The sequence below is a fragment of the Hippopotamus amphibius genome, chromosome 4 (assembly GCF_030028045.1).
Source record: "Hippopotamus amphibius kiboko isolate mHipAmp2 chromosome 4, mHipAmp2.hap2, whole genome shotgun sequence".
NCBI classification, from domain to species: Eukaryota; Metazoa; Chordata; class Mammalia; order Artiodactyla; family Hippopotamidae; genus Hippopotamus; species Hippopotamus amphibius.
The window spans coordinates 33500251-33526214 of record NC_080189.1 but is presented as its reverse complement, the minus strand read 5'-3'; the positions used below and the strand labels follow the sequence as shown (position 1 = coordinate 33526214).

General features: G+C 37.1%; 2 protein-coding genes across 4 annotated transcripts in view; one reads left to right on the top strand and one right to left on the bottom strand.

Moving 5' to 3' along the window:
* CFTR (CF transmembrane conductance regulator) overlaps positions 1–25964 on the top strand; it is a 172430-nt gene that overhangs the window by 110175 nt on the left and 36291 nt on the right. For all 3 annotated transcript variants that reach the window (XM_057732381.1, XM_057732382.1, XM_057732383.1), the window contains exons 16-21: positions 4752–4789; positions 5246–5496; positions 8721–8800; positions 13624–13774; positions 14867–15094; positions 17766–17866. In XM_057732381.1, the coding sequence (XP_057588364.1) occupies positions 4752–4789; positions 5246–5496; positions 8721–8800; positions 13624–13774; positions 14867–15094; positions 17766–17866 (849 nt within the window). The remainder of the gene's footprint in view (positions 1–4751; positions 4790–5245; positions 5497–8720; positions 8801–13623; positions 13775–14866; positions 15095–17765; positions 17867–25964) is intronic.
* Positions 298–2236, bottom strand: LOC130851705 (replication protein A 70 kDa DNA-binding subunit-like). Its single transcript, XM_057732385.1, is given in 2 exon segments — positions 298–2169; positions 2171–2236. Coding segments are annotated over 2 exon segments (1863 nt in total). The 5' UTR covers positions 2231–2236; the 3' UTR covers positions 298–366.

The following is a 25964-nucleotide window of genomic DNA, read 5'->3' as shown; positions in this document are numbered from 1 at the left end:
ACTGTCTGCAGATTTAGGGTCAGTTACTCACGGCATAATTCCTGGTTGAAGATAATGAAATCTTAATAAAACTGACAAAAGCCTAAGACAGAGGGAGTGACTGGTTCTACACTCCCTGCCAGGTGGCCCCGAGGTCTGACACAGTTTACACCACAGCCATCCGAGCATCCTTCCTTTTGCTGCCAGTGGGTTCTCAGATGTGCATGAGAGGCAACAGCTTAGTCCACCAAAGAGAGGCGCTCTGCACCGTGCGGCCAACATGGAGCTGTCATGCATGGGGCAGAGTGGGGCGGGGCGGGGCGGGGGTGTGAGGTCGGCTCGCTTTAGCCCTCTATCTACGAACTCCTGCCCATCAGCAGGCTCGGCTCACATCGCTGCATTCTTCCTGATGCTCGTGACCAGCCTTCTGCCATATTCTCTGTAGTCCACGGGCTTCATGTCCATCACAGTGGCCTTAATTCGAGACTCATCATTGTAGGTCTCCAGTTTGACCCTGATCCTGAATGTAAAAGATCGGAAGTTGGCATTCTGGAAAACTTCCTCAAATGCTTGCTCGTTCTTCTCTTTTAACTCCCCAAGATAAGCAGTGCTCTGTCCAAGGATGGCCTCTGCAGATTCCTGGAAACATGTGACCCACTGATTCTCTTGAAAATCGGCAATATTTACTGACAGGATCATGTGGTACTTGAAATTGGGAAATTCACTGTCACACTTCTTGCAGCGGTACAACCCATTCTGCTGATCAATCACTTTCTTATTGCAGTCCTGAGTTGGGCAGGCCTGGTACATACAATTCTCTTTGCGAAGATACACCACTGTCGCCACAGAGCTGAAATAGTCGGGCTTGTCACCTTGGCCCAAGTTCTCCGATTTAACCTCATATAAGGTTTTCCAGTTGGTGTTGCTCCCTCCTGTCCCTCCACTCTTTACATCAGAGATGGAAACGCCACCCAAGGCTTGTCCTTCTGAGTCAAACCATCCACGAAGCTTATAGGCCTCTGGGATGTCAGGATTCACAATGACGGTGCTTGAAGACAGAATGGAGAGGCTCCGTCCACCAAAATCAGAAACTCTGGCTCCTTTGATAGCCATCACGGGTTGTCTAGAACCGTCAAATCTATCAGCATCTTCTCCCCACAGAGTAGCGTTCACCACTTTCCCTGACATGTCCATCAAATAGATATTTCTCTTAGAGACTTCTCTGTTGTTAGACTTCACTGTGATTTTAGTGACATCTTCATAGCTCTTGCAGATCCCGATTATGTCTACAAGTGAGTCTTTAGACTTGTTCTCCAGGTCACCAATCCCTGTGAAATCAAACTGAACTGTGGGTAAATGATGACCATCTTCACAGGGCGTGACAGATGTCTCATTATTGAAGGTCATTTCATAGTCGTTTTTGACAGCTGTGAACTGTTTGTTGGCGATCTTCAGGGTGCCTTTAGAGAAGTAATAGACCTTGTTCACGTCAATAAGGGGAAAGAACTTGTCCGCTTGCTCATTGAAAGCAGTCGCTCTGATTTCGCCACTCTCATCAATTAGTTCTACAGAGAAAAGCTTCCCTTCCCCTCAGGAATTGCTCCAGGTACGGATCTGACTTTTGTTGGTAACACGAGCGCAAATAGTCTACTTGGACTGATAAGGGGTGAGGCTGGCAATGGGCACCACTTTGGCCTGTGTTCCCCCAGAGCTGTTCCCTAGGCTGGAACCTGTGTTCCCTACTCCAGGTTTTCCAAATGTCTTTGAGGCACCAAAAGCCTTAGATACAGTGGAACCGACTCCCGAGCTCCCATTCTGTTGCTGGGGCCTGCTGGTTGGTGGACTGACTGCTGAGGCTGGAGGAGGAACTGCTGGCTGCTGCCCATGTCCTTCGTTATAGGGCACTGGATTGCCAATCTTTAATCCAACTTCTTCAGCTGATTTCAAAACTTCTAACTCCATCAAAATAACCACTCTCCTTCCATCTTTCAGAGTGTTCACAATAAATCGGTTAATCTGGCAGATACAGTTGCTAGACAATCGTTCTTGTTCATCGAGAGGGTTCAACTGTGCTGCCAACATGAAAGAAGATAGAGTATTCAATCCATCACTCATAAGCAGTCGATAACGGGGTGGATTATTCCCTGTAGTAATGGGACGGATGTTAATGACTTGGAGGATGGGTTTTATGGGATGTATCCCCCTGTTGCATTATGGCCACAATGGCCCCCTCGCTCAGGTGGCCCACCATGGTTCCACCACCACAACTTGCGCACTCCGGCTCCCCTCCATCACATCTTATTTTTGAAATCATACTGTTGGGGTTTTACTACATCCATGATCAAGCTTCACCTATCACGTCTCTGAAGATGTTTACTAGTTCATTTAGCAAATAAGTCTTTCAAATAGAGCACTTGGCTTCTCTTTCCATATGTATATACTATGGTATTCTATCCCCAACATGCCATTATTTGTTAAATCATATAGACAAATTATCTATATAATTTAAATTGTGACCTAGCTTCTAAATACTGGCTACTTCTTTTTCATTTGGGGTCATTTGCAAAGTTCGTGAATCATCACGTTGACCATTCGTGGATCTATCCTTCGTGAACACCATCATCAGACTCCTGAGTTCTAGCATGGGTATATAATAAATACTCCGGCTACATCCCTACCTAACTAATAGTTTTAGTCTATTCATGCACTGTCCAGTACAGTAGCCACCAGCCGTGTATGACCATGTAAATTAAATGAAGTTATTTTAAATGAAATAAAATGTAAAATTCAGTTCCTCAGTCACTCATACTGGCCACATTTCAAGGGATCAAGTGCCACATGAATTAAGTGGCAATGATACGGAGCATTGCAGATATTGAACATTTCTATTTTTGTAGAAATTTCTGCTGGACAGTGCTGGTCTAGACTGTACCATTTTCTATGTGATATGGAATGATGTTTAAACCCCTGAAAAAGCTGAAAATAATGACCTCTTTGCTTTTCCTCTTTAATCTTTCAGAACTGTTACTCTATCAGAAACTGCATGAACTTTATAACCTCAAACATTTTGGAAATTAAATGTTAGAACTTGCTTGCATTGTTTCTATATGCCCCAGACATTTTTATTAAAGTCATTATGTCAAGCCCTTGGAAGTGTCTTTGTTCCAGTCAATAAAAGTAGTTTGGTTTGGTGGTTCCACAAGTAGTATCTTCCGCAAGCGGTGCCTGTCTATTCACAGGAGCCAAGAAATAACTTTATATTACACTGATTAGACCAGTGTCCTTGAACAACTGCTTTGGTTATTGTTCCATAGTAAATATCATAAAATATTTATGTCTGGGATTTACTCACATTCAGAGACGGTTGGAAGGCCAACATTATTGACACTTCCTTTATTGGAACAAAGAGGGACTATAATAACCAAAGAGTGACTTAGAAATATACCCTTATCTAGGTTCCTGAGTAATTTGATTAGTCTTAGAAAATCGGAAAACATTTGTACTGGAACAAAGACTTATGAAATAGCTAGATTATTGCTGAGTTTGTTGTCATTTTGAATTCACTTGAATTTCAAGGAAACAAAGGTAGTTTTTCTTTTTATTAATATGGTACACAGAAGCTATGGGAATAACGAAAAAAAGTAGGAAAGTGAGAATGATGGCATTAGATTTTTCATTATTAAAATCCTATCTGATATGCAGATTTACCTAAAATTATATACTATTTAAAGTATAGGACTTCATAATGTAATTTCTTGATTAATGCTAAATATCCTCCATAATTTTATATGGTACTGGTAAATACTTAAGATAAATTGATTGTGAAGTAAGACGTAGATTTCTTATACCAAGCATATTTGTTTCTCCCCTATTTATTTTTACTCTGTGTTCATTTTCAAATTATTTTACTTACAGTTTCTCTCTTTTTTTTTCTATTTGATTCTTAAAGTTATTATTGGATAAATTGCATAATTTTAGTCTTACAATTGTGTACATATTTCTAGTATTATAATTGTGTTGGTGTCATCACAAGATTATTTTCCCACAGCATTTAGGAGACTGAAATGCCAAATTGAAATAGAACAGAATACAGAGCATTTAAATATCACAGTAGCGAAAAAAAAAATCATAGTTGTTAAAAAAATTTTTTTTTGTTGTTTAGTTATGGTATAGAACATTTGTTCCTCAGCCAAAATTTTCCACCTTGAGAAGGCTGAAATAGTGGCAATAGTGTATGTTTTAACCTGCATGCACCTTATCTTTATTAAAAAACTGTGAATTTTGCACTTTTGAGATTTTAACTGATTTTCATAAATATTTATCTCATCTTTTCCAATAATTAATTGGTCTTATAAATATGAGTCCCTCGTAATCATTGTATGACAAATGAAATTATTTATAGCCACCAACCAGAGAAGTTATCTGCCAGCAGGTTGAGATTAAACTCTTCATAAGAAACAAATTTTATTATTTAAAACATTTAACTGCAGTATTAGCTCTCCTGTGAGGTTCAGTGAATAGTTCCTGTTGAATGAAGGAGAGAAATGGAGAAATTTCATTCAGTGAAATTTGAATTCCATTAACTTAACATAGTCTCACCTCAAACAGTGGTTCTTAGAACAATTATTGTGGCTGCTGGACCCAGGAAAGTAAAGCAAAGGAAAATGAAATTGTGTATACTTTGATGTTGGTCTTGGTGGAATTAGAGGTGGGTGTGGGAAGAATAGGAGAAGATGCTGGAAAAAAATCAAGTGTGTATTGTTCGATTCCAGGTGGCTGCTTCTTTGGTTGTGTTGTGGCTGCTTCCAAAGTGAGTATTCCATGTCCTATTGTGGATTGTATTTTGTTTCTATTGATTATTTGGGTCTTATTAAATATTGTAATATCCACTCTGCTTCATTTCCCCACAGTATTGTAGTGGAAAATTGAGTTCTTTTGTTTAAAATTGTGAGCATGTGCAGTTCCTGCAGCTCTTTACCAATTTTAAAGGATTTAGTTGTGCTTAGTTTCCATAAAATGCAATAACAATATTTACAACAACCTTGCACACTTAGTATTTTCTCTGAGTATTTGAAATTTTATCTATTTCAATGTTGAAAAGCTTAATCTACTTTCTTGCAATAATAAGTCCTTCTGGTTAAAGGCATAAACTCTGCTAATGAAATATGTTGTGATTCTTTAGACTCAAATTCAGCATCATTTACATGTATTGGAAATTCAGTGGGAAAGTTTGGTTGTCAAATAACGATTTCCTTTTGCTTTACAGAGTACCTCCTCAAGACAAAGTGAATAGTACTAAGAGTGCAAATAACAGTTACGCAGTGATTATCACCAGCACCAGCTCGTATTACGTTTTTTACATTTATGTGGGAGTAGCCGACACTTTGCTTGCTCTGGGACTCTTCAGAGGTTTACCACTGGTGCATACTCTAATCACAGTGTCAAAAATTTTACACCACAAAATGTTACAGTCTGTTCTTCAAGCCCCTATGTCAACCCTCAACACATTGAGAGCAGGTACTTGACTAGGTGTACAATATGAAGCTGCTTCTCCTCCACAAGCAGGGCCTGTGAGTTGGTTGGTTTTCTAGTGGTAGCATTGGCTTTGGCATGGAGGCATCTACCCTTTGTTGAGCTTCCTTGTGACTGGCACGTACCTGTCTCAGGTATTATATGCTCTCAGATACTGTCACTCCTCATATTTCTGTATCAATTCATCAGAGTAGCTCAGTTTGTCAGGACATGATGCTGATGGGGCTGTAGCTACAGAAGCAGGCCCTTCTGAGTCAGTTGTGCGTCTCCGTTCAGGTATTTGATCTAGCCCCCTTCTAGGCATCTTGTTGCTGATGTATAGTGTTGTTTAAAAGAGGAGAAGATTTGAAGTGATTGAAAAAATTATAAGATTCTTTTACTAATAAAGTCTTTTGATGAGATAGAGTAATCTAGTTTCATGAAACTGTTCAAAGATGATCCCATAAATTCATTTCAGGTTTTTTTTTTTTAATGGGTGGGCCAGGGGGTGGGGATCCCGAACGTATTTTAAAAGTATTTTTGCCTCTATCATACAGGTTAGTAAAAGAGTACAAGCTTTCAGTTATGAGTAAGATCTGAGATTGAATGTATAATGTGGTGACTATAATTGATAACACTATTGTATAATTGAAATTTGCTAAGAGTAAAACTTAAACGTTCTCAAACACACCCCAAGGTTACTATGAAAGGGGGTGAATGTGTTAATGAACTCAGAGAGGAATCCTTTTACAATGTATACACGTATTAAATCATCATGTTGTATACTTTAAATGTCTTACAGTTTTTTTTTGTCAGTTATACCTCAACAAAAATGAATAAGGCCACAGAAAGTAAAGAGTAGGGAAATAAAGGGACCAAAGATTTTAAAAACTGAAGACAATGAGGTACTTTGAAAGTATCAATTCTATTGATTCCCCTTTAGACAAATTCACATTTAAAGAATCTGAAGTTAATAAGGAATCTCCCAAGTTTTATTCTTACAGAAATCTGTTGAACACTTACTTTGTGTGGCACTAAGCCAGGGACTGGTATGAAAAGATAAATAAGGCACAGTTCTTGCCCTGGAAGAATTCAGACAAGGGAGAGGAGGTAGACTCAGGAACATTTGATTATAAAGGAAAGAATAAATACCAAGACTAAGAGTTTTAGAGTGATTTGTATAAAAAGAATCTCAAGATAAGAATTATCCATCTTTTTTTCTGGGTAACAACATTTCATTGTTAGTATTCAGGAAGGTCTTCCTTATATTTATTCTGAAGCCCTTGTGTGCCACTAAAGCCTTGCCTCATTTGGATGTACTCATCACCTTGCTTCTGTTTTAGAGCTAAGAAATTTTAGACCTAAAAGGGAATGTCCAGTTACCTTGATCCAATGATTTCATTTTTTTTAAATGGGAAAACTGAGATCCAGAGAAGGTAGGGGATTTGCCCAGGAGTCTAGCAGTGAGAAACGGGCAATGAGATATAATGGAAGGAGTACGGGAATTGTTTGAGGTCTGGCTTGTCCTCATAAGAGTGATGATCATGGGCAGGTTACTCTTCTGAGACTTGCATCCGCATCTGTAAAATGAGGAAAGGAATAATCATCTCAGAGGATCATTGTGAGAATGAAACAAGGTCATCATCTCCCAGGCTGTTACATAGCCGACAGGAAATAAATGCCACTTCCCCACCATGGTTCCCTTTCAATTGTTTCCCATTTGAAATATACTAAGCCCCAGAATGAGATATATGTATATTTTTTTTTACCAAAGCGACTTTCATTTTCTACATGGATTAAATACAATAGGCTACTTCTTTTTTTCAATTTTTGATTCATTTGTGAAAAGATGTACAAATATGTTTAATTAAATATGCTAAATAAAATGTCGTTAGTAGGGGCTAGGAGATAGTGCTGAATAAAAGAATAAGCACTGAATAATTCCTACCGAAGGCTTCTTGCTGAGGCTCAGAGTGGTACAAGATAAATGTGGCATGGTCCCAATGACCACTAGAAACTTACAATCTAGAAAAAAGAGCTAAGAAATGTATATAATTGACTATTCAGCATGGATATAATTATGATAACACAAGTGCTGATAAGATGTATTAAATGTATGAAGTGTGTCCAGAGGAGGAAGGGATTAGTTTGAGCTGGTGCAAACATTGATGCTTCCTTGCAGGGGAGGCATTTGAGTCGGGCCAGAAAGGAGACATAGATTTTAACAAGTTGAGGTGAGGGGAAAGGGTTTTCAGGCAGAGGAAGCTTCATGGAAAAGGCAAGGAGGGAGGAGAGTATAAAGTGTATTTAAATAATAAGCCAATTTGAAACAGAATGTTTGAGAAGAGGGAGCTTGTACTTAGGGTAGTTTAAGGCCAAATCATGGAAGGTATTAAATATTAAACTAAGAATTTTAGACTTTATCCTGCAGTGGGGGGGGGGGGTGTAAATGATACGATTCAATGCTTTGTACAGTATAATGTTATATTTTATCTAATGATATGTTTAACTCATCCCTAGACAATGAATTCCTCGGGCAAGGAGCAAGGCTCATTCACCTTGGCTATCTCAGTGCCTGGCATTGTGCCTGGCACCTAGTAGACACTCCATGTGTAACTTTTTTCGTTGAAGGAAAAAATTATCAGGCTTGCAAATGTGAGTCTGCAATTTAGAAGACAGACTGAAGGTTAGATTGCCAGTGAAGAGTGTAGAAAAGCAGGACATGGCAAAGGAGGTCTGCATGGTAGACAGGCAGGGGTTGAGTGCAGCCACGGGTCTGCTGAGGTGTGTGGGAAAGGTGTGGGAGTCAAAAGAGAGGCGCTGCATTATGAAATACAGGGAATGATGAGAGCATATCTAGAAAATTATTGCTAAACTCAGGCTTGTAAGTGTGAGATTGTAGTAGTAGGATGGGTGCCTATTCCTGACATAATTTGTGATAGGGCTCTATTAAAGACATTGGCTTTTGCTGAATCTTACAGCAATCTGTATTTTATAAAAGCTTAAAACTAGGAGACCATAACTTGAACACAGAGTTATTTAGAATCTTTGTACAAGCTACTTAGAATCCTTGTACTAAAATTGTCTGTGTCCTTATATATCTGTTTATATATTCATTTGTATTTGAGTTCTGAATGCTTCTGCTATGATCCAAAGTTATCAAATTCACCAAATATTGATATGTCTTTTTAAGATTACTAGTTTTTGAAGAATTTTTCTTCATATTATAGGTGGGATTCTTAATAGATTCTCCAAAGATATAGCAGTTTTGGATGATCTTCTGCCTCTTACCATATTTGACTTCATTCAGGTTTGTAAAAATAAGTGTTATTAAGTGACTTTGGTTTGTTGCACTTTTTAAAAATAATTAGAAAAAATAGTAAATTATTCTTGCTTATTTTTCATTCGATTAATACTTGAACCCTGTCTATCTTATGAATCTTTTCAATATTAAAAAAAAATCTTCAAAATAGTCATAAATTTAGTAAATTTAGTGATAAATCAGAACTGTTTACTTGACCAAAATCTTAGGCAATTCCTCAGATATAGTAGCTGTCTACTTGGGAGTGATTTAAGACGTGTAACAGACCACTTTCCCCAAAATCACTGTGTATGATTTGACATTGGCATCACAATTTGATAGCAGTCACCTGCCTCCAGAGGGCCTGTGTTAAAATGAAGATCATTTGATTCCCTGGTGGACTACAGTTTCAACCAGTCTCATCCGTGAACACTTTGGCGCATGTTAGCTAGTTAGCAGTCTCACAGTAAGGGCCATAATGCAGGGACAGAAGTACCGGTAAGTTTTCAAGCAGGTGAGAGAGGAAGGAAACATTCAGGACTAGTGAGGACTAACCGTGGGTGACAGATCTGCAGACACCTCCAGGACTGCCTGACTCTGAGCATGTGTCCTTGGGGTGGGGTGATTGATCGCGAAAGTGGAGAAGGGAAGAAGGGAACGGAGATGAAGGTGACCTAGGGGATACTGCATTAGGACTCTATAAGTCACAGAACTTGAGTGTTGTGAGTTAATAACCTTGGCTGTTGAATGAGGTTTAAAAACAGGTTCCTGCCTGGCTTAGGTTGCGCCTCGGAGAGTAAACGACATAGTCTCAGTGACCTCCTTGGAGAGATACTCGGAACAGGATACTGCCCATCTCGTGATGCGTTGTCCCCCCACCCCCCAACCACTGAGAACCTGTGAAATAAAAGAAGGGCTATCACATGTGTGTGTGTACACAGCTGACATTGGCAGGTGAACAAAAACCAGATTGCCAGTTTGCCTCATCTGAAATGATTGGCACAGTCAAGCTTGTTAACTGTTCCAAGTGAACTTTAGTATTTTGAGTTTCCTTCAATTGCTCTGTTTAGGGATATATCTCAGCAGCTGCTGCTGGGATTCTTTAACTGATGCTTTGAGTTTATGCATGTGAAGCAGTTTCCCTTGTCTTTCTTTAATTTCTGGACATTTCTTCCTTGTTTTAGGATTGTAAATGACCGATATCAAATATTATTAAATCAGGTACAAACTGGAACATGGACATCTTGACATGATTCCAAAAGAATTCGTGAATGTTAACCCTTAATAATTAAAAAAAAAAAACAACTTTTGTAGTCTGTGGAGTATTTTCTGAATCAGTGTAAGGCTCATTTAAGAAATCCTTTGGGGGATGGTATTTTTGAACATTTATTTTATAAATTAACACTTGTTGACACATGTGATGGTTCTTATCCTTTCTCTTACGGCAATTTGAATAGTTTCTGCTCAACTTCTAATGTTGTCGGGGTTCACTAGCTGTTGCTTCGTAAGTGATTGGGCAGGGCTCTTTTATTTTGATGCCTTATTTTATTTACAAGAGGGAAGCATGATACATGAGAATCAGGTACAGTAAAAATCTGATTAATTTTGATTTTTATTAAAAGATACATCGGAGGGGTCCTTTAAATTGTGAACTCCTTTAGTTATTCTTACATTCAGATTAGTGAAATTTCTTTCAGTCACATTTCAGAAACAAATTTTTTTTTTTCACAGAATGAGGCACGCTTGTAAATTTTCTTTTTTAAAAAAACGTAATTTCTATTAACTCTAGTGCTTAACATTTGATAATATTCTGGGAAATTTGCTTTCTGGATTGGAACATTGTATAGTGAAAATGAAAGATCCAGATTCTGTTCTGCAGATACCACTATTTATTTTACCTGAGCAAGACATGCACGTAATCTCTAAGGGTCTCAGGTTTCTAAAATGAGGAAGATAAGTCTGATGATGGTCACTTTCAGTACTAAAGTCATATGCTGCAGATTGGCATACAGGAAGTGCACAATAGGTGACAAATTTGAACTTTAAGTCACACAGAAAAAAACTATCCTAGCATCCTACTTATCTCTATGTTTCAGTGACTAATTTTTTTCATGAAATAGAAGCCTGCATATTTTAGAATATGCAGATCTTCTCTTTTCAGCCTCAAAACTTTCAGGTGTTTTTGATTTCTTCTGTCTTACCCTAATATGCAAATACACAGTGAGTCACGCCACTTTGCTCTCTACTGTCTTTTACATCTTTTTTCCTCCTTATTCATTCTATTTATAACATTAATCCTTTGCTTAAAAATTATTAAGGACTAACAATTTTGAATTAAATTCCAGATCTGGTATTCACTGCCTGGTTTTAAATAGGTATTTATCTATTTATCCATCAATCAATTAATTAACCTTCTAAATGATTTCGAAGTGATCCTTCATTCTTATCATCTGCTCCAGTGACGCAAGCAGCACTATATACCCTTCAGTGTCAGGAATGCTTTGGAGCTGTTTTTGGTGGATGAAAATGGTGCCTTGCAGGTTTTATAGTCTGCTGATTTTTTTTTCCCCTAGAATTTTAGCAGTTGGATAAGGATACATGGGAATTAAAATCTGTACTGACGTTTCCATCTTGTATTGAAGTCCCTCTCTGTATTTATTTTGTTGTCCTCTCACTAATATACCTGGTCTGAAATGACTTGTTTTGTATTCACTGTGAATTAAAAACTAGGACAGAATTTAAAGTTTCTTTGTGTACTTAGAATATCAAACATATTAAACCAGTGCCTTTAGTTTTGCACAAGTGCTAAATTATTAGCTTCTGACCTCAGTGCCTAAGGATGGTTCTTTATAGAGCAAGTAGAGTTATTTTCCTCAAAGCTTAGACTTATTTTTCACTTCTCAGTTTGGGCTATATTCTGGGTAATTATAATCGCTGGAAATCTACCTTGTGAATATTTCGTCACTTCCAGTTGTACTCACCTTCTGCATTCTTCTCAAACCCTGTGTAATGTCTTAGTTGGGTTGGCTACACAATTCTTCCTGTTGTATTATAGCATAGTTACAGTCTCTTTCCTAATCTCTACCATATCAGCAATCATTAAAAAAATATGATCACTTTCCTCACCCATAGTTATAACCCAACAGCTCCAGGCTGGAATTATATGGTAAAAATAGCACAAGACAGATGAACATAGTGCCATTTACAACTGTCAACAGCAAACAAAAAAATCCTGATTCAAATAGAATAGCTGAATGTTTCCATGCTGCCAATGCAACAGCATTTGTCTTTCAGACATACTAGTGTTTAATATGATGGCCCATTTAAATTAAATTGTATTTCCAAGTAAACAATGCTTGGAAGTTAATTTTTCTCTTTTTTTCCAAAAGATCCTGGATATTTCTGAGAAATAAATATCCTCGGTTAAAAAACTGAGTCCTTTGCCATTGATGAAGTCTTATCATGTAGTAACTAGGCTATTTGAGGTCTACTCATTGTACTCGTGGCAGTTGTAGGGCAAGATTAGAATAGAGAAGATTTTCCTTAGATTATTGAGGCATCATATGTACTTAGTCCAGTGTCTGGCATAGTAAAGATTTATCTGAGTATTTGTTGAACAAAAATGTGTGAAGGGCTGGTACTGTAGAATTTGATGATGGACACCTCAGAGTCACTTTCCCTAGAAAAGCATCATTGAGATATGGTCATCTGAAGGTTTAGATGAAAATAACCCATTCGAAGAAGAGTTATGCAGATCTAAGTTACACCCTCATTCATGTTTCCACCTCCCAAAATGTTCTGTATTTCTGCATCAGTTGGAAACTACATGCGTCACCCATGGCAGGTGGTAGAGAACTGGCTCAGTGATTATCAGAAAGATGTTATGATAGGTTTATTTTTCAACCCTTGTTGTGACAGTTACTTTATTTATACTTTATTCACATGGGTTATTGTGGAGCAAATGTTAGCAGATTTGTTTTTTTTTTTTTTTTTACTTTTTAATATGTATGGATTTAGTGTCATTTGGAAATATAGGATTTAAGTGTTTAACTTGATCTGGAGAACACCAATATGGTTAACTTGTTTCTGAGACTGCCTACGGGGTGGGTAATGTAAAGATATATCTCTAATGAATGGGCTTGACTGAAATGCGAAATTCGTTTGACAATATATGAGTGAAAAAGTGGCCTAATTTCAAATTAAATCAGCCATATTCCCCAAATCTCATCTCCTCCCCCCACCCCTTTCTTTTTCTGAGCCTCTAGATCATCTTCTTTACAGGAAGGGGAGTAAAGTTAAGTATAATTTTTTTTCAACTAGGTTCAGAGAAATTAAGTAGCTTGCTTAGATGACCAAGCCTAAATTTAAACCAGATTTTTCTGACTCAGAAGGCACCAAGATAAGCGCCCGATTTTCAGAAATTATCTGAACAAGATAAATCCTGAAATTTCACATTCATACTTAAATTATTCTAAAATAAAAAGTTTATTTTAAAAGAAGCCCAGGCTAGAAAAAAATTATATTCGTTTAAAATTTATTTATCGTACACTTTAAAGTATATAGGAAATGAGAATATACTAAGATACAAGAATACCAGGTATTCTAAACTTCAAGATGTTATTATGAGCGACCTAAATAATGTTTGGAATTTTGATAGAACTTATGAAAAATGTACTTTGAGGGGGCTGCCTTCCCAGTAGGAAGTTACCTGGCCCGTATTAAGAATGAAACAGAGTGTGAAGGCCTTATTTAGAAATATGTTGCTAACATACCTTGTCCACTTTGCAACATGGAGATATTTAGTTACCAGTGTGTTTTCTTTGCTCCTACAGTTGTTATTAATTGTGATTGGAGCTGTGGCAGTAGTCTCAGTTTTACAACCCTACATCTTCCTAGCTACAGTGCCAGTGATAGCGGCTTTTATTTTGTTGAGAGCCTACTTCCTCCACACCTCACAGCAACTCAAACAGCTGGAATCTGAAGGTATGATGCAGCCTGTGCAGTGCTCACCTGGGAAAATATTACAAGAGCCATTTGTCGATATTTATCTCTGATTTATCTACCTTTCCAAATTTTTTTCCCTGTTTTTAAACTCTCACATTATATGACAATGACTTTTAAAAACGTCTATTTCAACTGTGATCCAAGCCATTTCTGTACATTCTCATCATATATAACTCTCTTGGTTCTTATACTTTTGTTATTCACTAGATCTTAAGTATTATTTTTGAGAATTTGACCTTTGTCTTCTTTCAGGTTTAAAATGTAATGTTAAACCACAAACTATCCAAAAAAAAAAAAAAAGTCTAAGTATATAAAAAGAAATAGTAAATTATAAGCATACATAGATTGTTTTCATTAATTAATGACCATGTGACTTCATTTTGATTTTAAAACAAGTGTATAGAGTCTTAGGAGGCCTGATGTATATAATATCCATTCATAATTATATAAATTAAAATTTTAAATGATAGTACTACTATTACTAAAGGTTTGCCTATGTTCCTAAATGATACTGGACAAAGTTCTTCCCTCTGGCTTGTTTTCAGAAACCTTTCCTTTCTCTTCTGATGTCTGCCTTTTTGTGTGCCCCCAAACACTGCTTGAGCTCTTTGGGAAGCACATCATTCAGTAACAGCCTTTGTTTGGGTACGTCTTCAGGGGATATATTTCCAGTGTGTTTATGCATTGAAGGTTATTTGCTAAATTAAGTCACATAAACTTTCTTAATTGAGGCCTTGAATAAATTGTCTCAAAAGAAAAACATTTTCTGGCAGCAGTGATTAATTTAGGATTAGTCAGATAAACAATTGCCCAGTGGCAGCCAAAGGATATGAATAAATAATGGCAATGATTTTATAATAAGTTCCCATCCATGGTAACTGAGTAAAAATGGAGGATTACTCATTAAAAAAAATAACAGATTGCATCTATTCAAACTATGGCACCAGAATGAAAAGGCTTTCTAACCAATGACATTTGTTGTTGATTACCCTTTAAGCTGCTCTTTTTAAAGTAAGAATTGCATTATGTATTTACATGACTTTCATTGTTTTCTATGGGAATATTTCACAGGCAGGAGTCCAATTTTCACTCATCTGGTTACAAGTTTAAAAGGACTGTGGACACTTCGTGCCTTTGGACGGCAGCCTTACTTTGAAACTTTGTTCCACAAAGCTCTGAATTTACATACTGCCAATTGGTTCTTGTATCTATCAACACTGCGCTGGTTCCAAATGAGAATAGATATGATTTTTGTTATCTTCTTCATTGCTGTTACCTTCATTTCCATCTTAACAACAGGTACTATGAACTCCTTAACTATTTAGCTAAGCATTTAATTTAAAGCTTTGTCAACAAATAAAATGCTACATTCTTTCAGGTTAAAAATTTTAGATATCTTTAAAAAGATTTTTTGAGAGTTTATTAATCAAAAAAATTTGTTTATTGTTGAATGATTTCTTTGAATTAGAGCTGTATGCAGTTGAAAAACAGGTACAAAGAGTGTCAGATAACAAATCTGTGATTCAAAGAAAAAATCATCTCATGACCTCATTTTGATTAAGGATCTTGACTTCAAAAGTAATAGATCTCTTTATTAAAGAACTCTCTGAATAGGAGAAAAGAAACACATTTATATACATATACACCGCAAATCCCCCTCCTTGGTAAGTTTTGTTCTTTTAACCACCTGTTGGTACAGTTTGTCATCCTAATGTGAACTTTGGGCGATGAAAAACTGCCATAGAAGCAAAATAACTTAGGTGAAAGTGCCATATTTTTCAAATACAAATGTTCTGAGTTTTAGGATCTTTGGGTGAAAAACAAAATATTTCATCGTAAGTAAAATGAAAACCTATGTGGACAGTTGAGCTCTTCTAATTAAACAAGTTGAATTACTGAGCTATAAGAAGTATTGAAATATATATATGACAGTGGACAAAGATTCAGAGTGACTGCCAAATCTGAGGGGTTGTTTGATTGTAAGAACAGAATCCTGATCAAACAAAACCAAGCACGTGTTGGAGAGTTACAGGAGGGCCTTGTGGAGCGCTGGGCAGGCAGCATCCTGAGCCTCCAGGGGAAATGGAACAGGCATGGGGAGTCAGACTCAGAGCTTCCCGTCTCTGGAGGCTGGATGCTGGCAGTGTCCATTCCTTTCTTTGGCTACTTCATTTGTTTCTCTGTCTCTGAAGACTGGTTTCCCTGATGTCCCAGATTCATGCCTCTCTGTTCAGGCCCCTTGAATGAACAGCTGAGTTCCTCTGTCCAGTTACCAAGTACTGGCAAGAACAGTAAACAGGCTCATTTTGGCTGCAGGGACCACCTGCAGTCCACAGGGGCAGTGATAACAGTGGATTCCCCACCTTCATTGTTCTCTCAGCCTAGGGCAATGGGAAATGACTCTATGAAAGGAATATAAGGGGGCAGGCAAATGAACTAAATCCTTAGCAGTGTAGTAATTTGGGGCAACTTTAAAACAAAATAAAGCTTCTTTTGTGGTTCAGAATTAAAAATTTTTTTCCTTTAAGTTATTTGAAATGGGATCCAAGAGGGCTGAATGAACAAGAATTTGTTAACAGTGAATTCAATCCAATATATCATGTGCTATAACATAATGGTTAAGGATCTGATTGAGTCCTGATTTACCAGGCATGAGAGTCAAAGCATTTAACACTCAATAGAGTTCAGGACCTATCCATTAAATGCGATGCCCAGTCAGAGTGAATGTTAGCCACACAGCTGATATCAACCCTGTCTCTGCTGGTCTTCAGCTACGGTAACTTGTTCGCTTCAGTTAGCTTCTCTAAAGCCCTCATTTTCCTCATGTGTAAATAAACATAATAATAGTACCTATCCCTTTTGTTGGTGGTGCGTATTAAATGTGATAATCTGTGCAAAACATTTAGTGTAGTGCCTGATCTATAGTAAGTACCCGAAAATCTTGTATTATTATTGTTATTTTAAAATTTTTATCTTACTCTCATCTTAATCTTCAGAATGAGTAACATATGGGGGCCCTGGATAAATCTTACCTATTTAGAATAGATAACTTAGTACTAACAGCACATACCTACTGTTTATGATTTGTCTTCTGTTAGAGGAATTGTGGAAACAAAGATTTCAATTCATAATAATAGGATGGGTTATTTCTCCCAATTTTCGAACCCTGTGACAGTTTTATCATGCATTACAGTTGCAAGGACTGACTCTCAATTGAGATAACCCAAATTTATAATAATTTAAGAACATTCCTATTAGAAAAATTTTAAGGCCATGAATAGAGAGTATTAATGAATTTTAATTAGTGGTCCCCTCTAGCCCTTAAAAACTATTTACTCTAATTAAACATTTAAGTATTATTCTTTCTGGGTGAACTAGTCAATTTTTTAATATAAAGAGCAGTCTTCTCTTTTTCCAAATGGCAGACCCATGAGTTCAGACTTCCCTGTGAAACTCTTAAGTTCTTTCATCCCAACAGCATCTGATTGGCAGAGAAAGTCCTCCTCACAAAGGTGGGAAGCACATCTAAACATCTTCTGGATGCTGCTCACACATGCCTCTCTCCTGCTTTTGACTTCTTTGTCAAGGAGCTTATTCAAACAGAGGACTTTTTTTCCCATTGTCCATTGTAGTCTTTGAAGTATTATTACTTACAGGGTAATAGCAGAAGAGATAAAAATGATATATACCCAACACCAACATTGCCTTCATTATCTGAAGCATTTAAAAAAGGCAAATTTCCTAATATTCAGTCACTCTGATTTTAAAACATTGGTTGAATACTTATTATATATACAGGGCATATTGTTACTAGTGATACATGCTGCAGGGAACTGAGATGAAAAATGGTTAAAATTGGCACAGAATCGAAATGTAACTTTAATGTGTGCCCTTTTCTAGGTATACATAAAGTGGTTCACAGAGGAGAGAAATAGCATAAAGTTTGTTTATATCTTTTTTCCACCTGTAGGTGAAGGAGAAGGAAGAACTGGAATTATTCTAACTTTAGCCATGAATATCATGAGTACATTACAGTGGGCTGTAAACTCTAGCATAGATGTGGATAGCTTGGTAAGTATTATTTTTTTAACTTTTACGAAAAAAATTCAGACAAACCAAAAAGTATAGATAATAACAAAAGAGATGACTATAGCCTATAGCCCCAGCTTAAGAAATAAAACATTACAGATAACATTGAAGGTCACTATCTATCTCTTGTTAAGCCACATCTCTTCCTTCCTCCACATATATAGCCACAATCAAGATCTAGTGCTACGGTGAACATTGTTGCAGTCTCCTTGCCCAGGATTTTTCTAGGATAAGCATCCAGGAGTGGTATTACTGGGTCATAGAATTGACCCATGTTCAGCTTTACTAAATAGATGGTGCCAAATTGTTCTAAGATGCATTGTACCAGTTAATACTCCCATCAAGAGAGTATAAGAATTCTCAGAGGTCCATAGCTATGATATGCAACACTTGATATTGTCAGATTTTTTAAAATTGAAGTATAGTTGATTTATAATATTGTGTTAGTTTCAGGTGTACAGCAAAGTGATTCAGTTATATATATATATGTTTTCAGATTATTTTCCATTATAAGTTATTATAAGATATTGAATATAGTTCCCTTTGGATATAGTAAATCCATGTTGCTTCTCTATTTTAGGTATAGTAGTTTGTATCTGCTAATCCTATACTCCTAATTTATCCCTCCACCCCTCTTTCCTCTTTGGTAACCATAAATTTTCTATGTCTGTGAGTCTGTTTCTGTTTTGTATATAGGTTCATTTGTATTACTTTTTAGATTCCACATGCAAGTGATGACATAAGGTTTGTATTTCTCTGTCTGACTTAGTCACTTAGTATGATAATCTCTAGGTCCATCCGTGTTGCTGCAAATGGCATTACTTCATTCTTTGTTGTGGCTGAGTAGTATTCCATTGTATACATGTACCACATCTTCTTTATCCATTCATCTGTCGATGGACACTTAGGTTACTTCCATGTCTTGGCTATTGTAAATAGTGCCGCTCTGAACATTGGAGTGCATGTATCTTTTCGAATTAGTTTTTAACTTTTCCAGACATATGCCCAGGAGTTGGGATTGCTGGATCAAATGGCAGCTCTATTTTTAATTTTTTTTAATGAAACTCCATTCTGTTTTCCATAGTGGTTGTGCAAATTTATGTTCCCACCAATAGTGTAGGAGGGTTCCCTTTTCTCCACACCCTCTCCAGCATTTATTATCTGTAGACATTTTGATGATAGCCGTTCTTGTCAGACTTTAATTTTGACAGTCTGATGGATGTGAAGTGAATCCTAAGGAGATAGGGCAGCTTAATACACATTCATTGGTCATTTGAGATTCGTATTTTGTTAATTGCTTGTTCATTTTGATTGCTTATTTTTCAAGTAGACTGGTTTTTTTCCTTAATTCATTTGTAGGAGTTTATGAATTCTGAATCAGTATTCTCTTCTATACATTTCAAACATGGTCCTCCAGTCAGTGGCTTGGCTTAGAGTGTCTTTTGATGAAAAGAAACTTTTACGTTTATAGAAATTAAGTTTATCAGTCTTTTCCTTTGTATTTTGTGCTTTGGGTATCTTATTTAAGGAATCCTCCCATATCCTGGGTTTTCAAATTTATCAGTATTACATTTTTCATAATATTTTTTCATATTTGTAAAATTTCCAGTCTTTTTTGTTTTTTTTGGCAGCTCCTTTCTTATTCTTAAGTTTTTATCATTGCCTTCTCTTTTTGCTTGGTCAATATTGCCACGTATTTATGTAATTTATTAGTGTGCACAAAGACCATATTTTGGTTTTGTTATTTCTCTTGTCTTGGTTCCTTGGAGTGCAGAGCCTGCAATAATGTATGTGAGTATAACAAAGGGAGTCCAACTCAAGGATGGAAGATGCCTTAGAGGACTGGGGCGGGGAGGGTGGGGGGAACTCGAGGAGGGGGGATTCAAGGAAGGGAGGGAATACAGGGATATGTGTATAAAAACAGATGATTGAACCTGGTGTACCCCCCCCCCAAAAAAAAAAAAAAATAATGTATGTGAGCTAACACTGAGTGCGGGGCACAAATCCCATGGCAGCAAGTGAGAGATAAATGGAATGAAGGCATAGTTCCCACTTTTATTTAAAAAACAGATGCCTAATTTTCATCTGATTGTATAGTTGGTCTGGAGAGTGTTATCATCAACTGCTATTAGTCTTGCTGGAGTAGTGTATTCAAAATCAGACATCCAATACTGCATTTGTGGAGGGTCTAGAAACCCATGTTGGGAATGATTATATAACACTGTTATTATCCTTTTGGCTTAGGTTCTTTTTCTTATTCTTTGAGACAGCTGACATGTTCTCAAAATGCATACATTCATTCAGCTGTGAAGTTTGAATAATCAATTCCCGTCAGAACAGATATCATTATAAAAAATACCTCTAGGGAAAAACCAAACCATGCCCTCTTTTTGCCCATGTGACTTAATATTTTATTTAACCAAAGCATTGTAATAATTCATTGAAATGTAATTTAACCTTAACATGATTTAGAGCAGGGTTTCTCTGTTTCCTTTAACATCCTTTTTTTTGAGTCTGACCCATTCCTTTTAGTAACGCCATTCATCTCCACACTGAGCTCTTATGCTTTTGGGGTTGAGTCTTGTAAATGTATTTTAAAACATTTCTGTTGGAAAATAGCAGGAAAATAGTAAGTAAATACTGTGCTGGCATCTATTTAATTCCTTGTTCAAACTTTCTAGAGCTTTGATTTTATGATTAAAATCCTCACGCACTTTTTCTTTATCTGAAGGCATCTCTTCACCTCGTATATGCACAATTCCTTTCTCTTTGTCATATTAATTTGCTTGGTTTATGTAACAATCTCTGCAGCCTCTCTTTGTTTGGTGCCTGTCTGTTTTGCATGTCTAATCTCCATTAAAGTTTGTTTCAGGCATTTTTATTTCTCTAGTTTTTCACATGGTCCTCCTGGGCTTTGTGACCTGTGGTTTGACATTGTTTCTTTCATCTCCTGGCATAAAAGGATCTTAGCAAAAAACTATTATGTTATCATACAGCCTATGAAAGGTATCAATATTTGCATTTCATATTTTAATGCAAAAATATCTTTTTTTCCCTTTTTTTTTTTAATAGCTGTGGCTCATGGGCTCTAGAGCACAGGCTCAATAGTTGTGGCACACGGGCTTAGTTGCTCTGAGGCATGTGGGACATTCCCAGAGCAGGGCTCGAACCCGTGTCCCCTGCATTGGCATGTGGATTCTTAACCACTGCGCCACCTAGGAAGTCCAAAAATATCATATTTTAAAGTCAAGTTCTTTTGTTTGAATATCAAAGTCATCGTGTTAGTTTTCCTTTACCTGACAAACAGTACCAGTGGTCTTTCCTGGGCCTTTGTGGGCATTTATCTAGTTATTAATTACCATCTTGCTGCTTTCACCCCTGCAACTGCTCAACTTGTCCAGTAATCTGTTAATTTTCATCTCACATATGTTTTGGGGGTTTTTTTTGGCCATGCCCTGCAGCATTGCAGGATCATAGTTCCCTGATCAGGGATCGAACCCGCACCCTCTACAGTGAAGGCACCAAGTCTTAACCACTGGACCACCAGGGAAGTCCCTCACCTAGCATATGTTGAAAGTAGGAGGGGAGAGAGCTATGCCCTCAAATTTTATGTTTACATATGTGTTAACACTAAAGGCCCTTGTGACCTCTGAAGTAAAAACTCTATGTGTTCTCATTTTACTTTATTGAATTCTTAAATGAATTTAAGCCTGAGCTTTACATGCAGTAAACAGGGTGTTTTGTTTGACACACTTAGTTTTTCAGTACAAAGGTACTCAAAAAAAAAAAAAAGTCTTTAGGCTTGGAAAGAATATTTCATTTACCCATCTGGACGGGTTTAGACATGAACACAGAGTCAAAACATCAACAGAAATATGAAGTTATAAAAATGTCAATATGACTTTTCTTTTTACCACTCATCCATAACTTAACCCAGGTGCCTAGCTTTCATTAGCTTTCAACCAGTAAAGGTAATATTTGGAGGATAAAATTTCCTCATCACAACCTCAGGTATCTTTGTATTTATGACTGACTACACATCTCAGATGTTGGCACTTGAAACTTGCCAACAACCCTTTTATTACATTTTCCTAATAAATTCTCTATTTTATTCCCTAAGATGGCTCTTTCACACCTTCTTGTCTCTTCTCAGGTGCTCCAATAGTTCCACCCCCTCATTCTCAGCCAGTGACCTTGCTACATACTATAGTGAAATAAAACAGATGCAACCAGAAAGAATTCCCTCCTTTCTCTCCACCAGTTGTACCGCCCTTCTGCACCACTGCTCGTATGCTCCAGTTCTGTCTGTGTCTTTGCTCCTATATAAAGGCCAGTGATATGCAATTAACCCCCCTTTGTGGGACCTTTCTCCCTAGCATAAAACTACCATCCTTTCGTCTCCAGCTAGTGCTCCATTTCTTTGACTTATTTTCAGCAGAAATTCTTGAAAGAGTGCCTGACTGCATTTCCTCCTCCCCATTCTTTCCTTAACCTACTTCATTTCATTTCCATCATCCCCAGCACTCATGACCAGCATCTTTCCAGAGCCATCATCTTTGTTTTTCTCAACCTCTCAGTAGTTACTTATGCCATGGACACATCCTTCTTGTGATCCTTTCTTTTCTCACTAAAGTGATGCTACTCCCACCTGGTTTTTCCTGCTGCCTCCCTGGTTCCTCCTTAGTTCTGTTTGCTGGCCTCTTGTCTTCTTGCAGATCTCTAAACATCAGCCTTCTTTTATCTACACTTTCTATAGCTATTGTTACCTAACTCCATGCTTCAGAAATGATCTCTCAATGAATCACAAATTCATATCTCTAGTTTAGACCACTCCCCTGCTGTCTCTCTGTATATCCCACTGCTAACTTGACATCTCCATGTATTTATAAAATACAGTGATAGAATGTCTTCCAGTAGACTCGACATTTTAGGGCATAAGTGCTTGTTCAGAATCTTCTTGAAATATGCTGTGATATCAAGAGACCATTAAAAGTGAACAAAATTTCTGTCTACTAGTTTGTCTAGCTTTGTATAGTAGTTTGGAAAAAAATCATCTGAACATTGTCACCTTATGAACAGTATAGTGTAATAGGTTGTGAATAACCCCAGAAATTTTTAAAATAGTAAAATTATCAGAGTCGAACTTAATAATTCCCACTGGAAACTCCCATGTTAGGGGATTTCCAATTATTTCAGTTGATATCACAGTGTTTTAAAAACTGCTATTTCTAATTCACTCTTCATTTTAACATGAATCATGTGTATGTCTCTCTATTCATTTCAGTTGTGTATCATACTGTGCTGCAGGTGGGATGAAAAGAGAAGTGTTAATTCTTTTTAGCTCCATTCCTCGGGTACTCTATGGATTATAGTTGTTATTGCTAAAGCTATTATCTTAAAAATTTTGTGTTCTTAATTAACAAAGCTGTGTATTTATTTATTTTATTTGGATTCACAAGATGCCTGCCATTTTTAGTACCATAAAGCTTCTCTGTCTGCTATTGTTAACTACTTAAACATTATATATCTTAAATAGGCAGTGCATACCTAGATTTTTGCCTCCCATCATGAACGAGTGAAAAATAAATAAATCAGAGCTAGAAAGGATGCAAAGGTGATGTCTCAGACTTAGTGGTTATCAAGCCATCTGCTGACTAGTGAATTGCCCACAGTCATAGTCTCATTGTTTGAATGAGGCAGTGGACAGTTCATCTGTTTTCAGGATGGTCTACCTCCTAGTGAGCACAACTAAAAGATCCGCGTATGTGAATAGTATCCACTTCCTTAATTCACCAATTGCAGCAGCAGATAAACCATCCCTGTTACAGTGTGTGTTCCTAGTAACGCAAGAGGATGGAGGCCGTCAGGATGAGGAGGGAAGACTGTGCCTCTGTGGGGTTCACATTTAGATTCCAGTTAATGAGTTTCCAGAAAGTTCTTGCAAGATTGATGTAATCTGAGAAGAGTTTTCTGTCAATAGAAACTCCCTCTGTTTCTCCTTTGTCCTTTTATTGCCCATGTTTATTTTGGGTTCCAGTAAAGATCAAGTGACTGATTGTACAATGACCAACAAGAAACCTGATGGGAGGAGAAGTGGGGAACCTGGCTTTTTTTCAATGCTCCTGATGCCTAATTCTATTGCATTGAAAGTAGACTCTGCCATGAAAATCTGAGGGGAGGATTCATTCCTCCTGTTTTTTTAATCTCCTTTTAATGGCCTTTTGATAATACTTTTCTTTGTTTTTCTGTTCTCACGAGTCTTTGTGGTGTATTTTCCACTTCTGACCTCTGTCCCAAGACTTCTTTCCACCCAGCCTTTCTATTTCCATCCTACAAAGTAGTTTTCTATTCTGCATTCTGCTCTGGGCTTACCACCAAGAAGTTGTGTGGTCTTAGGCAAGTCATAACCCACTTGAGGGCTTCGCTTTTCTCTTTCGTAAATGAAACAGTTTGGTTAGAAACTTTTTAAGGTTCTGTGAGCTCTGACATTCTCTTCTGAACCTATGAAAGATTTCAAGTCTTGACTGGCATGTGTGAAGGCACTATTCCAGGTGCTCTCAGGAATCATATGTATCTGCCACTGTCCGTGAATGCTCAAGTCCAGTGATTAGGTCATTCACCACTGCAGTTTTCAGAGCTGATCAAAGAAGTCTGAACCAGTGTGTTACTAGAACCAACAAAGACAAAGAAAGCACCATTAAGATGTTCTTGAGTCTTGAATTAGTAGGAGAGGCTTATGAGAACCTGAAGGGATTGTGGGAATGTGGAAAAGTTTGGAAATTTTGTTGAGCTTTGTGCCTGTCACTTTAACTTCCTGGGTTTAGAATTTTTCATTTGTACCAAGAAGGAATGGATTAGATCAGAGGTTGTCAACCTAACAGCACATGTCGAACCTTTATAAACATAGATTACTCAGGGTCCTCAGAGACTAATTAAAGCAGTTCTCTTGGTTGGAGGCAAGGTGACCAGGCATGATGTCTATGTTTTAAAAAGTGTTCCAGGTAATTCTGGTATATATCTAGACTTGTGAATCACTGAATAAATGGTCTCTAAGATTCATTTTCACTTCAGTTTTCTGTGAGTCGTGGCTAAGGGTCAGCAGACTTTTTCTATAAAGGGTTCGATAGTGCTTTTTTCAACCTTGTGAGCTATGTGGTCTCTATGGCAGTTACTCAAGTCAGCCTTTGTAGGGCAAACCTAATGTGAACAAATGAGTGTGGCTGCATTTGGCCATTGGGCCATAGTTTTGCTGACCTCTGGTCTATGGTATAGAATTTACTTTGGAACTGATGGACCATCAGCAAATTATTTTTGTCCTATATATCAACCAAGGACTCATAAATATCTGTATAAGACATATAAAGAATGGTGCTTAATGATAGAAAACTTGGGGCAAGCCGCACTATCTCAAAATTAAGATGCTTAGCAAAATCTTATTAAAATAGTCAAAACCTTGGGAAAATATTTTGATTTGTTGTTTTAGATTTTGTTGTTTAGTAAATCTCCTCTTTTTGAGATTTCCTTTGAAGTATGTTTAATGGATACCACATAGACCCAATTGCATTCACCAAACACTTGCTGATGACCTATCATGTGCTTTTAAAAGATAGTAAACCAGAAAGAGTGTAAGTTCAAGTTTGAGTAGTAGATTCAATAAGTGATAGCAGACCTTTTCAGATAGGTAAATTTTAGTCTTCCTTTGCCTATTGGCACTTAGTACTGTGATTATTGAAGCTCTTAATTGTTGAAAATAGGCACCAACATATTTGATACCTCTGCATTTATTTAGGATATGCCTTTTGTCATGAGTTGTAATGTGTTTTCTTTCTCTTTCTCACTTCCTGCAGTCAGAAAAAGTGACTTTGACTTGCCATATGATTTGCCACAGGATAGATAGCAAGCTATAATAATTTTTAAAGGGTTAGAGTTTACAGTATACTATAAGTAACTCACTTATGTTGTTAATAATTGTTAATAATTTATAGCAGTACATTCTTGATTGACTTTTTAAGTTCTCTAGGAATATAACAGGCACAGAAAAATAGACCAGAGTTTCAAGAATATGTTTTGGGCAGAGTCT